Genomic DNA, 15,898 nt, shown 5'->3' with positions numbered 1-15,898 from the left:
AAGGCTGGAGAGATGATTAAGGCACGTGCCTGAAAATCCAAAGGACCCAAATTCGATTCCCAGGACCCACCTAAGCCAGATGGAAAAAGGTGGTGAACGTGTCTAGAGTTCCTTTGCAATGTCTGGAGGCCCTGTCATGCCCATTCTCTTCCTTTCCCTCGCTCTCTCTCTCTCCTTCCCTCCCTCCCTCTTTCTCCCCCAAATAAATACTTAAAATAAAAAAACCTTTGGCTTTAATACCAAACAACTTAAAAGGCAGGGAAGATTTAAAAAAAAACAGACTGTGAAATGACCAAGTGAAAACATGGTAATCTGTAAAATTTCAAAACTGTTGCTATGATGACCCCACTTTACCCCACAGATTGATCACATTGTCTGTAATCAAACTTATTAATATCTTGGTGGGAGTTACTATGTAAGAAAAGAATACGTGTGGTAAATTTATTTTCTAAACGAGGAAGAAATAATCAAAGTTCATCAGTTTTATCGATGGAATTTACATGCTAGCTTAAGTGGTAGCCTTGTCATCTAATATTTTACTATGAAAAATTTTCAAACATAAAATAGTTTAAGAAAATGCTTGCATACTAGCATCTTGACACTTCTGTTAATGTTAGCAGCATGTCTTGTATTACATACCTATATATCCTTCTATCCATTTGATAAAAACCCACGTCAATCCATCTTATTGTTGATGCATTTCCAAAGTTAGTTGGAAACCTCAATGTACCTCTAAATGATCTGTTTAAAACTTTACTGAATATATTATGTTAGTGTGTGTGTGTGTGTGTGTGTGTGTGTGTATTACAAGGAATAGATATATATTACAAGGAATATATATATATATATATATTACAAGGAAATATATATATTATAAGGAATATATATAGTAAATTTAGCCTTAGAAGCCACCTTTACAAATAGGAAACAGGAAAAAAAAGGTTATTTTGCTGGAGACTAAAATCCCACCTAAGAACCAATAATGCCATCACGGTTGACCGGGTGGTGGAGGGAGCTGGAAGCTTGATAAGCGAAGGCAAGATTATGGTTAAAGAAAGGCAGCAAGACTGTTTGTTCACAGGGCAGCTTTGCCTTAAACGCGGTTCTGTGTGGGAAGAGATCGGCAACTTTTCACAGCTATTTAGGAACAAAATAGGAAAATGGAGGGGGCGGGGTCAGTAGATGACTCTAGAAACCCGTAGAAGGAGTGTCAAAACCTAAGAGTTGGTGTATGGTTAGCGCCCTGGGTCTGTTTAACCAAGTCTTAGACAACCTGCAGGTGAGTGTGCATTGCTAAGGGCACAAGCTTGCCCCTTGCCCAGCAGGCAACCTTCCACCCAGGGCACGTGCACAGGTGCCTTGGACGAGGCTGGGGCTAAGGGGATCTCACACTCCCCGGAGTGCTCGTGAACACGCGCGCGCACACACACACTCACACACATCTAATGAGGGTGACCATCGTGCCCTGGGGTGGGAAGGCTCTGGAGGGAGGGAGGGAGGGAGAAAGACAGGGAGGGAAAGAGGCAGCCACCGTCAGCACCCAGCGCTCAGGGGAGCCGAGCATCCCCGGATCAATGCTGGGCGCTCCATCCTCCAGCCCCCGCCGCGTGCCCGCCGCCGCCCGCCTTTCACTTTCGCATCTGCGTAGGTGTCTGCCCCGGCGGGCGCGAGGGCGCGGGGGCGCGCGGGGCGACGCGGGGGCGCGCGGCTGGGGCGTTTGGGGCGGGGGGGGGGGAGAGGGCTGCTGCCGCCGGCGCTGCTACCGGAGCACCCTCCGATCATTCCCGGGCTGCTCTCTGGGGCCACCGGCGGTCACCCACCGGGGTGGCCACCGCGCCCTTCCACTCTCCCCCGCGCGCGCCAACCCCCACGGTGGAGGGGGGGGACGGCGCGGCGAGCCCCAGAGAGGCGACCCGGGAGCAGACTCCCGGGGGGGCGGGAGGGGAGGGAGGTGTGGGGTGGGCAGCGGGGACACCGGAAAGAAACTTTTCCCTCCCTCCCGCGTCGCGCGTGGTCCTCAGCCCTCCCCTCCTCCCCCCCTCCAGCCACACGCGGGTGGCACCTGCGCCTGAGTCCAGGGCGCTATAGGTCAGGGCCCACTTTTATTTATTTATTTATTTATTTTTTTGGAGGGGGACACGCGGGGAGAAGCAGAGAGGAGGGGAGGGGTGCGTGCTTTGGGGGGATCTCTTTGCCCGGGGCCTCCGGGCTGTCAGGGACTGGGGCGGGGAGGGCAGTCGCTAGCGTCCCAACCCTGGGTCCCGCCAGCCCCGTGGCTGGACGCGGTGCTGCCTCATCCCGCTAGTGTGAGGGTGTGACCCGGAGAGGGGGCCTTGGAGTCGCGGGCTCCCCCTGGGGCCACCCCCACATACACACACACACACACACACACACACACACACACACACACACACACGCTCGCTCCGCCGCTTGGAGCTGTCACCCTCCACCCGTCTCCCCAGCCCGGGGAGGGGGCGCGGAGAGCCGTGCTGCGCTGCAGCCGGCGAGGCGGGATCTTCCCGCCGGACTGGCCGGCTGGCTGGGCCGCCGCAGCGCTCGGCACCACCCGGGGGACAAGTAGCCCCGGGGCAAGAAGGACCAGGCAGGCGGCGGCTGGGCCATCGCTGCTGGGGAAGGGGGTGTCGTGGGGGGGGGGAACCGCGCTGGTGCCCGAAGCGCACACCCCCTCGCTCCACCTCGGTTCGCCACCTCCGGCGGGGGGTAACCAACACTCCTGCTCGGTTGCCGTACCCACCGTCAGTAGGGCCACCACCACCACCACCGGCCACGACCGTCGTCCTCTCCATCCTCGCAGCCCCCATTGGCCAACATCGGACTTGCTGCCGGCGGCCACCGCGGCGGAGGCGGCGGGAGGCTCGCGGCCCCCTCCCCCGCCCCAGCCTTCCCACCATGTCCTAGAAAAGGTGAGCGCTGCGGCGACAGTTGCTGGGCACTGGCACAGGCGGGAGGAGACCCCGGGGAGGCGCTGAGCAAGGCAGGGTCCGCGCCGCGGAGTGGGGACACAGGGCACGGGCTGGGGAAGGGAGCCGGTGGGAGGCGAGGTGCCCTCCGCGAGCCAGGGTGCCCGGCGGCGGGGCGAGCGTGCGCTCCGAGGCTGCCCTGCACGGTTGTTTTTTTTTTTTTTTTTTTTAACCTACATTTTGCAAGAAGCTGCGATACAGGGCAACACCGGGCCCTCCCCAGGAGGAGGTAAAAAACTTAGTAAAAGAGACACGTCGATTCCTTTTAATAATGAAGAATTGCTGCTAATACTGGGTCGAGCCGCCGCTGCTTAGCGGTGCCCAGGGCGGGCGCCGGGTCTGGGACTCCCCCCACCTGGCTGCTGTTCGCCTCCCGCCCGCGCGAGCCATGCCCCGACTGCTGAAAGCGCGCATGACAGCGTGCCCCTCGGGAAAGTTGGGGCACTGGGCAGGCACTCCTGGCTGCCGGAGCCCCGCGCCAGGGAGGGACTGTCACACACTAGGCATCCAGGGTACTGACCAGTTAGCGGGTGCTGCCGCGGTCGCTCCTGCGTGCAGAGCAGTTGGCACCTGGAGTAGCTGAGGGTTCGAGTCTCCCTGAGTTCGGGGTCGGGAACCTCGGAGCTTAACTACGAGTAAAGGAAGGGAAGGGGGGCAGCCTTTGGACGCAAGGTGTCTTCCTCCCTCTCTACCGGGGGGCTTTGGCGGGCGCGGAGCGAGGGCGAGACAGGAGCTGCACAGCTGCCACCAAACCGGCCTGTGGGTCGCCAAGGACCTTGGGGGTTGGGGCGGGGGAGACCAGATTTAGGTGTGTACGTCACTGAGGCTGACTCTGGGCCAACCCGGGGAGTCCAAAACAGAGCCTCGGACTGGGAGCCTAAAAGTCCTTAGAAATCAAAGTTAAGACCATGCTGGTGCCCAGCAAGTTGGGCTCTTGGGTGGGCGGGAGGGGAGACGGGGTGGGAGTGGTGGGGGGAAGGCAGGAGAAATTTCTTCGTGCAGTTACTGGATCCTTAGAAAACACTTTAGTGCCTTTCCCAACCCACCTATATACTTGGCCCAATTATATACGCCCCTTCCGCCCAGCATAACGTGCATATCCTCGATAGTAACCTCTCTCGCTTATTGAACCAGTGGAAAAATCCAGGGCTCAAGTAGTAAGTAACTGTAACAAAATTATCCGGCAGTTGAGCGGCAGCTCTTGACCCTGGCACCTTTAAAAAAAAAATTATTTATTTATTTATTTATTGGTAGGGGGTGGGTTGGAAGGAAGTCTGCATCCAAATGTACCCGCTTTTCTTGCACGGTTCAAACAAGGAAATTCAAATCGAGTGGGTACGTGATCCTCCAGAGCTCGCTGGCCGTGGGGGACTGCGGCTGCTCGGGCGAGAGGTAACTCCCGAGACGAGGACTGGGTGTGTGTGTGGGGGGGTGGTTGGAGGGGGCGGGGAGAGGGACGCCCGGGTTCGGGGAGAGCCCACTCGAGTCCTCCCCGTGCGCGCGCCAGGGCGCGCGCGCGCGCGCGCGCGAGCTCGGTGGGCGGCGCCGGATTCCGCGCCGCAGCTCACCTGGCGCTGCAGGTGGAGGGGCGGGCAGGGGGACACCACCTCGGCTTGCCCCCGGGAGTTAAGGAAAAAAAATAATGATAGTAATAATAGTAAGCAATACTTGACTTCTTCCGCGTCACCACACTCTTCTCCCTCGCCCAGCTCTCTCTAGATGCTGGGGTCCGCCAGGAAGAGAGAGCAGTTTGGGAAGGGGTGCTGTGTGCAGGGGAGGGAGGGAAGGCATGCCGTGCCCCGGTGTCATCTGCCGCCACCCGGCACCAGCGGCGTGGCCCCGTCCGCTGCTGCAGCTTTAAGGAAGCTGCCGAGTCCAGGCTGTGTCGCAGCAACTTTGTATCAGTCATGTCGCCCGCCCGGTGATTGACAAGCCCCTCGGTCCAATGAGAAGCGCGTCTGGCCCGTGCAGCGTGGAACCTGGTTTCCCTCCGGGCCAATGGCGGTGGCTCAGGGGGTGGTGGGGGATGGCAACCTGAACTTTCTGGACATGTGACCCGCTTTTAAAAGGGCCGGCCCTCCAGCTGGCCCACTCCCCCCCTCCCACCACCCTCTCCGGGCTTTCGCCCGCCCCCCTTCCCTCCCTCTCTCCCTCCCTCCCTCCTCCCACTTTGGCCCGCCCTGGCCCTGCCCCCCCCCCCCACGTCTCCGCTCCTCTGCGCCCGGGGTGTCATTGGGCCCGGCAGACGCGAGCCAACTTCAGAGCGAGCCCGTGCCGTCACCTGGCTGCAAGAGCGCTGCTGCCTCCGTCTCTCCCCGCTGCAGGGAAGAGCGGCCCTCGCTGGCTTGGATGTGGTTGGATGTAGCGGCGGGGGGGGCCAGAGGGGTGGCATCACCATCCGCTGCTAGGGGTGTCGTGGCGCTGGCAGGCGCCGCAACAGGTAGACGGCGGCGAGAGGAGGACCCCCGGCCGCCCAGGCAGGTGTGTGGAGGTGCGCGGCGGCGGGGCGCCGCTCTTCCAGCCGGGCGCGGGAGCGTGCACTTTGCAGGGAGTAGCGCTGCGTAATCTCCGGGCACACTCAGCGTGGTGCCTTGCTGCTTGTTGTGTTGTTTTGGTTTTTCCACTTGCCTACCTCCCCCCACTCCCTTACCCCCCCCTCCCTCCCCTGCTTGGGCCGCCAGAGGACTATTTTGGGAAAGTTTGGCCACTTTGGATAAATGCCCTCTAAATAGCCGCTTGGAACCGCCTCTGGCTGTAGGACCACCCTTCCCGTTCCCCCAAAGATGAATTTCGGATCGGTTTTTTTTTTTTTCCTCATGCAGATTCTAAAGGACGTTTGAGTTATCTATATATATATATTTTTAAAATCTGTCAATTGCGGAAGCTTCCCCAATCTCAGCGGGAGGTGTAACGGATAAGGGCAGTTGAAGGAGATAAAAATCCCTGATAGATCTGGTATGAAAGAGATCTGGAAATTCGTGCATTTCCCCGTCCCCTAACAATCGGGGAAAGTCGGGAGCAGCGGTGAGGTGTATGGCATCAGCTGGGAGAAGGAATGAAGCTGCTTTTGGTGGCATCCTTACCCTGCTGAATTTTAGATGCGTGGCTTTTCCCTGCTGAATTTTAAAAGACCAGGTTTAAATCACGATGCTTCAGGGCACCATCAGCTTTAATTATTTATTATAGTTCGGAAAAGTTTTGATAGTAGACCGAGTTTTTTTTTTTTTTTTAACCGCCGGATTTCAAAGGCACCCAATTGCTCCTTAGATGTTTTGCGTCTCCATTTCTGTAGGTACTGTTATTGATGATATTTACATAGTAATGCTAACAGCCCGGTCCATCTGTGAAGGCCTGCTGTGAAGGTTTCATTTCATGTTTGACGTTAGAGCACGCTATCAATGGAAATACGTGCAGAGAGAAGAATTGAGGGAAAGAGTTAAAAGCGCGGAGCTTTTTCCTTCAAGGGAGCAGTGGTGGTTTGGGGATTTTGGAGAGCTGAGGTGGCCGATTGAGTGAACAGAAGTCAGGTGTGCCTCGCTCAAACTGGTTCTCCCACTCCCTTCTGTGACCTTGGGCAGATTTCTTTTCATTTCCCTCACCTGCAAAAGGGGATGGTCATAGTTCTGGAGAGCAGAAAGACAAAAACCTGTTTCAAACAGGGAACTTTTACAACTGTGTGGCCAAGGGATTGTGAAGTTCTTAAAGCTGAGTCTATATGTAGCCACTAGGGAAAGGAGAACGTTCAGGAGGGGTTGTGATACACATTCCTTAGGCTCTTTAATAATACTTCCTGGGAAAAAAATGAAATGACTTTCTTATGGGAATGGGTACTTTAAGAGGCTATGAAACAAAGTTTTAACGTTAGGTTTTCCATCGTAGAAATAGTATCTGAGACCATATATATGGCTTGAAAGAACCTCTTTGGGCACTTTCTCTTACCTATGTGAATTTCTGCAAGCTTCATTTCCATCCAGAATGGTCCAGGAGTCTCTGGTAGAGTCCCCATTGCGAGGCATATAAACCCGATTTCACCTAAGTTAGATATGCGTATCACTGTTTCATTTCATGCCTAGGTATGGAAACCTTTCCCTTCACCCTCCGGATATTAAGTCTATGAGGATCATGCTCATCGAGTAGGATTTTCAGTGCTCACTAGTAAGTGCAAGTGAACTGAAATCCTGTTTGAGTCACGGTCATTATGTCAGTTCTAAAAAGACAGCCTCATTTTCTTGGACAGCATAGGAAACAAATTTCTAAATTGGTCTGTCTCTTTACAGAAAAGGTAATATCCAGGTGATTTCATTTTAGAAGCATCTCATCTCAGATGTTTGCAGTGAAAGTCATATAGATGCTAATTGTCCTCCCTCCCTCTCCCTCTTTCTTTCTCTCTGCGTGTGTATGTTTCCTTTGTTGAGAGATGGATGAGGATGTTAGTTGAGGATACCTTAAAAGAGCTAGTTTAGATTTCAGCAAAGCCCTTGACAAATATTTCAACCATTGTCTTGCCAATAATGTGGTGAAGTGGGGCCTCTTTATGACACTGGTTAAGAGAGTTCAGAGCTTCCTGAGACAGGACTTGGAAAGTTGTGATCAGCTGTCTGATGTTAGCTGATAAGGTGCTTCCTTGTAGAGAGCTTTAAGTAGAGGAACTATGGTCTCCTGGATAGGTTTTCCTCAGCTCTTCCCAGAGCCTCAGAGATCTGATATACAGCTCATCCTTTAGGGCAGAGTGGTGAGAACTTTCCCTCAGGATATTTGGCAGGTATTCTGTGAAGGTAAAAACTGTGTATTTGGGAGGGGGTTGTGGGTGCAGTGGACAAATTGTTTTAGGGAATAGATTTAAAAACAAGTTGGTCTTTGCACTATTAAAAATCTCCCAGGGGGTTGAACATGTAGACTGACATCACGCGCGCGCGCGCGCACACACACACACACACACACACCAAAAAAAAAAAAAAAAGAGTGACCACTACTTTCAAAAGATACTTGGGAGGGTGGAATTTTGGAGAAGACCCTCTTTTGGGCTGTCAGGCTCGGGGCAGAGTGCCCTGTTGCTGCACTGGTGGGTACAGGAGGCGCATGCCAGTGGCCTGCGTAAAAACTCAGAGGCAAGGAAACTTCTAGGCATTTATGTAGATGGTGGTACACAGCTCCAGGAGATCAATGTGAGTTTGGGCTTTGAGGGGTGAGATACACTTAGCTTTATATCATGTAGTATGTGATAAATTTGAACCTGAGACATCTGTGTCTTTGTTGTATATATCCATCCTTGTTTGGTATGGGGAAGAGAGAAGATTCTTAGAAGTAGAAAAAGAAAACACATAATCTGTATACTGTATTTTACTATCCATACCTGTCACTAAATAAGCTTTCAGTAGAGTAGAAGAGTCCCGTCTTAGCAATGGATCCCAACTCACTTCTTGTTTTGCTTTTTTTTTTTTTTTTTTTTTGCCTCTATCCACATCTAATTTTTTTTTTGGCTAGAATTACCAGATAGCTACCTGAGTCTTTATAGTTTGATTTATTTTCTACTGTCGTGTGATTGATTTTTGATTAACAATTCATAGAATAATGTTCTTTAAGTAAAAGCAAGCTACATAATTGGTATATTTTAATGTTCACAAATTGAGTATTGATCACAGCGTAATAATTCAACAGATTTTCTTTGCACTTTACTATCCACCCGGGACATGGCAGTGAAATTGATAGTTACTGAGTAGTTAGAACTTAAAATCAACTGTAAAGTACAGAGATGTAAGAGGGTCCTCACAATATTCAGACAATTTGGACATTAAATTTCATTATAGAGGCTTGTGATAACTAATAGCAATTAATTTACAGGAGTCATTGTATTGTCTTTGAATGTTAATTAATATAGGTTCAGAAGCAAAGGACTTCCTAGTGTTATTTTTTAATGAGGAGAAGGTACAAAAGGTAGGAAGGGTAGGTGGAAAAACTGAGAAAGGACAAGAGGTCTACGGCAGCATTTGTGCACAAAACTGCAGAAATGAACAATCTTTTCTTGGGGCATAGGTTGTTTATAGAAAATGAACACAGGCATTTTTAGATGCTGAGATGTACAGTCAAAAATTTTACCTATAATGAGTTAATTTTTTTTTGGTCGTATATTTCTTTATAGTCCTAGGGTAATTTTGCTCCTTGGGGTCATTTGCTAGTCTGGAGACATTTTTGGTTGTTTCAGATGGGGGTGGCATGTAGTAAGTCAGAAATACTGTATGATATGTCACAATGCGTAGGGCAGGCCTCCACAATAAAGAATTATCTGACCCTACATGTCCTTAATGCCAGATTGAGAAACCCCAGTAAACAGAGAGACCTGGAGTCAAATTCCAGCTCTACCACTTAACTGTGTGACCAGTACCTCAGTTTTTCCCACTTGCACTATTTAGATAATATGTTCACCAGTTGCATAGTTTTGTTTGCATTGAATTATATGTTACATAAGAATTGTATCTATGTAGTTCATTATTTGTTCATAAACAAAACTTATCTACTAGCGCAGATAGACGTGACTGTATACCTAAGACTATCCTATGGGCTACTTGAGGAAGGGAGGTAGATCTCTTTTGTTTACCACCACAGATTCAAGTACTTAGTAGGCATTGTGGAATGAATGGCTTCAATGTTAAGGGCCCCTTTCAAACTTCCTGCATTCCCTGTGGAGTGTGACTACTGACTGACGCCTGGCTCTTGGAATTTTTCTTTCAGAGTCTCTAGGCCATGGTGCATGTCACAGTTGCTGTCCGTATTGAAATCCAGGAAAGCGACCTGACATTACTGAACTATCGTACACCCTCCCTGATTTCCACACAGCTACTCAATCGGGATGTGTAAACCTTACTTTTCAGAACTGACACTAAAGTGTCTTCAGTGCTCATCTGCCTTAAAGTCTTCTTTACTGTGTCTCCGATAACTCATCTGGCAAGTTTATATTTGGAAATGGTAACCTTAATCCCATTTCCCTATTGTTTGTAACAAGGTCATGTAGCTGATCCAATGGAAGGCAGCTTCCATGGGATCCAAACACTGCACAAACTTTGAAGTCAGAGGGTTAACTTTAATCCTAACCTTTGTCACCATGCTCTTGATTTTGGGCAAATCACCCATCTCATTAACTTTGGCCCTTCACTACCCCATCCAACCCCAGGATGATTTTTAGTACCATTTAACATTCAAGTAAGTTCATATTATTTTTAAAAAATTTTAAAATATATTTTATTTATTTATAAGAAAAGAGAGAGAGAGAGAAGAGACAGATAGGATGGGCATGCCAAGGCTTCCAGCCCCTGCAAAACCCTGATCATTAGGCTTTGCAGGCAAATGCCTTAACCACTGAGCAATCTCTCCAGCACTGTCAATATTCTTTATATGCTGCAAAGACTGCTGATAGAAAATTTGTTCCGTTATTGAGATGCAACATTTTGCTTCTTATTCATGCTTCTAGACAAGTTAGTTATAGTTAGCATCCTATTGGGTCAGCACCCAAGAGGATCACTTTTAATATAACTATAAATATTGCTTTTTAAGTATAAAATATTTTTGTAGTTCAACAAATGTAACCCTAGGATATAAATTCGTTAGCATTGTACTACTGTTACTGACTCATGTTTTAATATACATTTCTTTGTTAGAGATGGAGACCAAAGGCTACCATAGTCTCCCTGAAGGTCCAGATATGGAAAGACGGTGGGGTCAAGTTTCTCAGACTGGAGAACCTTCTTCTCTGGGGCCTACAGAGAGGACTGATGAGAATAAGTACATGGAGATTGTCGACGTAAACTGTGTTTCCGGTGCTATTCCGAACAACAGTACTCAAGGAAACAGTAAAGAAAAACACGAACTATTCCCCTGCCTGCAGCAAGACAGCAGTCGGTCTGGAATTGTAACATCTGATGTTAAAACGGAGCTGGAATCTAAAGAACTCTCGACCACTGTGGCCGAATCCATGGGTTTATACATGGATTCTATCAGAGATGCTGAGTACACTTATGATCAACAGAACCAACAAGGAAGCATGAGCCCAGCCAAGATTTACCAAAACATGGAGCAGCTGGTGAAATTCTATAAAGAGAATGGCCATCGGCCTTCATCTCTGAGTGGTGTGAGCAGGCCTTTGAGGCCCTTCATGCCTGACTCCGGATGCTCCGTGAATGGTGGGGTCATGCGTGCCGTTGTGAAGAGCCCCATCGTATGTCATGAGAAGAGTCCCTCGGTCTGCAGCCCTCTTAACATGGCATCTTCGGTGTGCAGCCCTGCTGGCATCAACTCCGTCTCCTCCACTACAGCCAGCTTTGGCAATTTCCCAGTGCACAGCCCCATCACTCAAGGGACCCCTCTGACATGCTCCCCTAACATAGAAACCCGAGGCTCCCGGTCGCACAGCCCCGCACATGCTAGCAATATGGGCTCCCCTCTTTCGAGCCCCTTAAGCAGCATGAAGTCCCCAATTTCCAGCCCGCCAAGTCATTGCAGCGTCAAATCTCCAGTCTCCAGTCCCAACAACGTCATGCTGCGCTCCTCTGTGTCCAGCCCGGCAAATGTCAACAACTCAAGGTGCTCTGTGTCCAGCCCTTCCAACACTAACAACAGATCCACGCTTTCCAGCCCCACAGCCAGCACCGTGGGGTCCATCTGCAGCCCCATGGGCAATGCTTTCAACTATGCTCCTTCTGGCTCCTCTGCTGGAGCCAGTGCCAGCCGCGATGTGGTATCCAGTCCAGACACCCACGAGAACGGTGCTCCCGCAGTCCCTTTCCCCAAGACTGAGGAAGTCGAGAATGCCATCTCAAACGGTGTGACTGGCCACCTCAACATTGTCCAGTACATAAAACCAGAACCAGATGGAGTTTTCAGCAGCTCGTGTCTAGGGGGAAATAGCAAAATGAATCCCAGTTCTCCATTCTCAGTACCAATAAAGCAAGAGTCAACCAAGCACTCGTGTTCAGGTGCCTCTTTTAAAGGGAACCCACCAGTAAACCCGTTTCCATTCATGGATGGCTCGTATTTTTCCTTTATGGATGACAAAGACTATTATTCCCTGTCAGGAATCTTAGGACCACCTGTACCGGGCTTTGATGGTAACTGTGAAGGCGCTGGATTCCCACTGGGGATTAAGCAAGAACCAGATGATGGGAGCTATTATCCCGAGGCCAGTATCCCTTCATCAGCCATTGTTGGTGTGAATTCGAGTGGTCAGTCCTTTCACTACAGGATTGGTGCTCAAGGTACAATATCTTTATCACGATCACCAAGAGACCAGTCTTTCCAACACCTGAGTTCCTTTCCTCCTGTCAATACGCTAATGGAGTCTTGGAAATCACACAGTGACCTGTCCTCTAGAAGAAGCGATGGGTATCCGGTCCTAGAATACATTCCAGAAAACGTATCAAGGTAAGGTGATTTAAAATTAAAAAAATAAAAGAATCATTTCCTCTCCTTCCCTCCTTTCATATCCTCCTCCACTTTTTCCTCCTCCTCTTTTTTTGTTTTGAAATTTGTGAATTTAGAAATCGTAGCAGTCTAGCTATCTTTTTGATTTGAGAAATTCAAACATATTCCTAGTTATCAGCATTTTTTTGTTTTAAAAAGGAATATTTTGCACTCTCCTTTGATTGTTGCTATAATGCTATAATTTTTTAACATAGAGGAACAAGAACTTTTAAGATCTAGAAAATATCTGTGTTGACTTTGAAGAAACTTATATAGACATCCCTCTGTCGTCTGTTTTAGGTGTTTGGAAAATGTTTATTTTCTACTGCCAGTTGCTATATTTACTTTAGCAGACTAGTGCTAGATTTTTTTTTTCCCTTCTAGCTGTCTGCTGGTTCTCTGAGACTGCATTAAATTACTTTCTTCATGGTTTTGGTCTTTTCTTTTTTCTTTTCATATTCTTTATTAATTACTTCATTGGTTTTGAAAAAGAAAATAGAACCCCCAATCTGTTACCCAAAAGCTTCCCTCCCACCATTTTCTAGGTAGGCTAATTATATGAAAATTGTGTTTTCTTAAACAAATAAATCATTTCCTTAACTGTGAGGACTTTGAAAGACTCAGCACATCTAAATTTACTTAGTGGACGGTCTTGCTTTCTTATATTGGAAGTGGGGAATATGTAACTGTCATTTTGAATAGGCGTATTTATAACTTGTAAGATCTGCAAGAAGATGTATTTTCTTTACTATTAAATGTGTTTTGGCTTTCCTCAGTGCAGATAGCATACTGTGTGTGTATAGAAAAACAAGGAAGGGGTTTGAGATATGAGCATAAAGGGTGGTTCTGGGTAATGAAATGAATACTTCCAATGGACTTTGCTCTAGTCCTGTGTTTATTACACGACTGTGATAAGTGAAACTTTAGTGGAATATATAATTTTTTTTTCTGGTTTTTCGAGGTAAGGTTTCACTGCAGCTCAAGCTGACCTGGAATTCACTATATAGTCTCAGGGTGGCCTCGAACTTACAGCAATCCTCCTACCTCTGCTTCGAGTGCTGGGATTAAAAGGTGTGTGCCACCATGCCCAGGCTTATAAAAAAAAAAAATTAGAACAGAAATTCATTCTTTAGGCATCTAGGAACATGTGGATATTTCACCTCATTTCCCTAAAATCTTATTTTGTGGGAATTATGTCCATCCCACTAACAGAATATAGGCTCTACCTGTATTACTACATCTTTGACTGTTCTTTTAATTCATATTTGCTTGTCCGTATCATTAGCTTAACCCCGGTCTCTTCTAGCCTGTGCAGAAGTGAACACTCCATTGGGAAAAAAAAAAAAAAATACAGTCACATAGTTCTCGGTAGCAGGAGAGATCCGATCGTATCCCAGTGCTTTCTCTTAAGTTCGAAGCTCTAACCTACACTGTGAGATAGGAACGCTGCCATCAGGACTTTATTGCCAGTGCTTTTACTTGTAGTGAAGGGAATACCTGTGCATGGCATGGGTATTTCTGTAAGCGATGCTTTGATTGAGTCAGTCTAAGTGGCGTCACCTGATGGCTGACCATTCCAGCTGCTGTTACTTATGTCCTTTTGTACGGCTTCTCGCCTCTCTGTGCTTCATTGTCTCATCTACATAGATCTCAAAGAGGGTGAAAGAAATTTTATGTGGGACAATTTGTGGGAAGTACTTCCAACAGTCATCTAGTATGTTAGTATGCCATTATATACAACTTAGTTGTTTGGAATAGTCTTGTCGACCATTTCTTTTAGTTTTTGTAAGAAGAAGAAAATTCCGCAAAATTTAAAGAAACACTTGAAGTATTTAAGTATTTTTCCACAAGAAATATTTGATAATCTCTTGTAATAATTTTTCAGCTAGGCTCTGCATAATTATTACTACAATTCTACTTTTTTAGTTTTGAATGTTATTTTTAGTAGATACACTAGAGAGATTGCAATAGCTAAAGTTATTCGTGCTTATATTTGTTTTATATCTTTTTTCTATTATTTTACCTATAATTCTCACACTCAGTTCACAATTCCCTCCTGATTATCCAGCACCCATAGCGGTAGGCATGGTCATCGGAATGGGTGAGCAAGCCTACATCTGTGAGCATGGGAGATGATGTGTCTTGTCTTCACTTGAGTGTTTAAAATTACTTACATGATTGTTAGTATTGTAAAAAGGGATGCATTTTCCTTGCATGTGTACTGGTTTTGTGCCACCTAACTTTTCCACACTTTAGTATGAAAGCTGTGACATTGCTTGACATCTCTTGTAGACTAACAATTCTTTATGACTATTTGTTTTGACCATTCCAAGAATATATAGGCTCAAGCGTCAGAGGAAGCACAAGTCCTTTACTTGGAGCACATGGTATAACTATCATTCTAACTCCACTCCGAGCTTCCTCATTTGTCTTCTCATTTTGTGTGATTATTTTTTTTTTCTGGGCCTACTTCTTCATTTATGAGATCCCATTTCAAGGACTGTTGACTATATTAATGAATTAATTAATGAAAAGGGTCAGGACCATATATAGGAAAATATTTGTAGGCTGTTTCAAGGAAGTTCATGGAATCAAAAATGATGAGTAAGCATGAGATCCACTGAAAATGGAAGACAGACTGAAGGATTTTCCTGTAGCGGTGATTAAAAACCCAGTGGGGTTATTCCAGATTTCACATTACCTCTAACATTTGAGAAACTGCTCGCTGCTCATTTATACGGTGACGCCAAAGCATCCTACCTACCCAACTAGACCTCTCCCTACTTCCTAGCAAATCCGTGTGAGATCAGATTTTTTTTCATTATATGTAGAGCAAACCAATTCACCACACATGAAATGCAGTAGATAGGATATTCCAGTTGTCTTACTGATAATCAAGACAGCCGACATGCAAAAAAAAGTAATACAAAAAGGAAAACTTTCTCAGTAAAGTGTTTTTTTTTTTAATTTGGGAAAATAGTTATTTTTCATATTCTTACAGTTTATGTTACTGTGTAATGATTTGTTTGGAAATGAGTGAAAATGTTAGTTTAAATTAAATCGAGCTATAACTCACATAAAAGTTCTTTAGGGTCTTTGCTATTCCTTTTGTTTTTCACATGTGTATGTGTGTTGTATGTGCATGTGTTGATGCATGTTGTATGTGGGCTTGTGAGTGTGCATGTAGAAGATATTGATTGTCCTTCTCTTTTGACCACTGTCCTACCTAGCTACTTAGCTACTTGTTGGGAGTGAAAATTGTTTTGAGACATATAGAAGTTGATAATTGTCCTATCTTTTGCACTTTTAAGATGTTAAGTGAAGAGAGGGGATTTTTTATATTTGTATTAGCCTTGCTAGTTGTCCGAAGAAGGAGTATTCTATTCAAATAAGAAAAAAATAACTGGCTGTCACCAAGATCAATTTTCAAGCTAACAGAAATGAGTAATGACTGTCAAGTGTGTGTC

At 47.0% G+C, this 15,898-nt stretch overlaps 1 protein-coding gene across 4 annotated transcripts in view; it reads left to right on the top strand.

Moving 5' to 3' along the window:
• Positions 1–2,623: 2,623 nt before the first annotated feature.
• Positions 2,624–15,898, top strand: part of Nr3c2 (nuclear receptor subfamily 3 group C member 2) — a 397,495-nt gene continuing 384,220 nt past the window's right edge. Inside the window, exons 1-2 of one of the 4 annotated variants that reach the window (XM_045131380.1) lie at positions 2,624–2,924; positions 10,634–12,392. In XM_045131380.1, the coding sequence (XP_044987315.1) occupies positions 10,636–12,392 (1,757 nt within the window). In that variant the 5' untranslated portion in view covers positions 2,624–2,924; positions 10,634–10,635. Of the gene's footprint in view, positions 2,925–4,245; positions 4,374–5,195; positions 5,463–10,633; positions 12,393–15,898 lie in introns of those variants that run through there. The other 3 variants (XM_045131381.1, XM_045131378.1, XM_045131382.1) reach the window with 3 other exon arrangements.

The sequence above is a fragment of the Jaculus jaculus genome, chromosome 12 (assembly GCF_020740685.1).
Source record: "Jaculus jaculus isolate mJacJac1 chromosome 12, mJacJac1.mat.Y.cur, whole genome shotgun sequence".
Taxonomy (NCBI): Eukaryota; Metazoa; Chordata; class Mammalia; order Rodentia; family Dipodidae; genus Jaculus; species Jaculus jaculus.
This window is presented reverse-complemented; position numbering and strand designations above follow the sequence as displayed.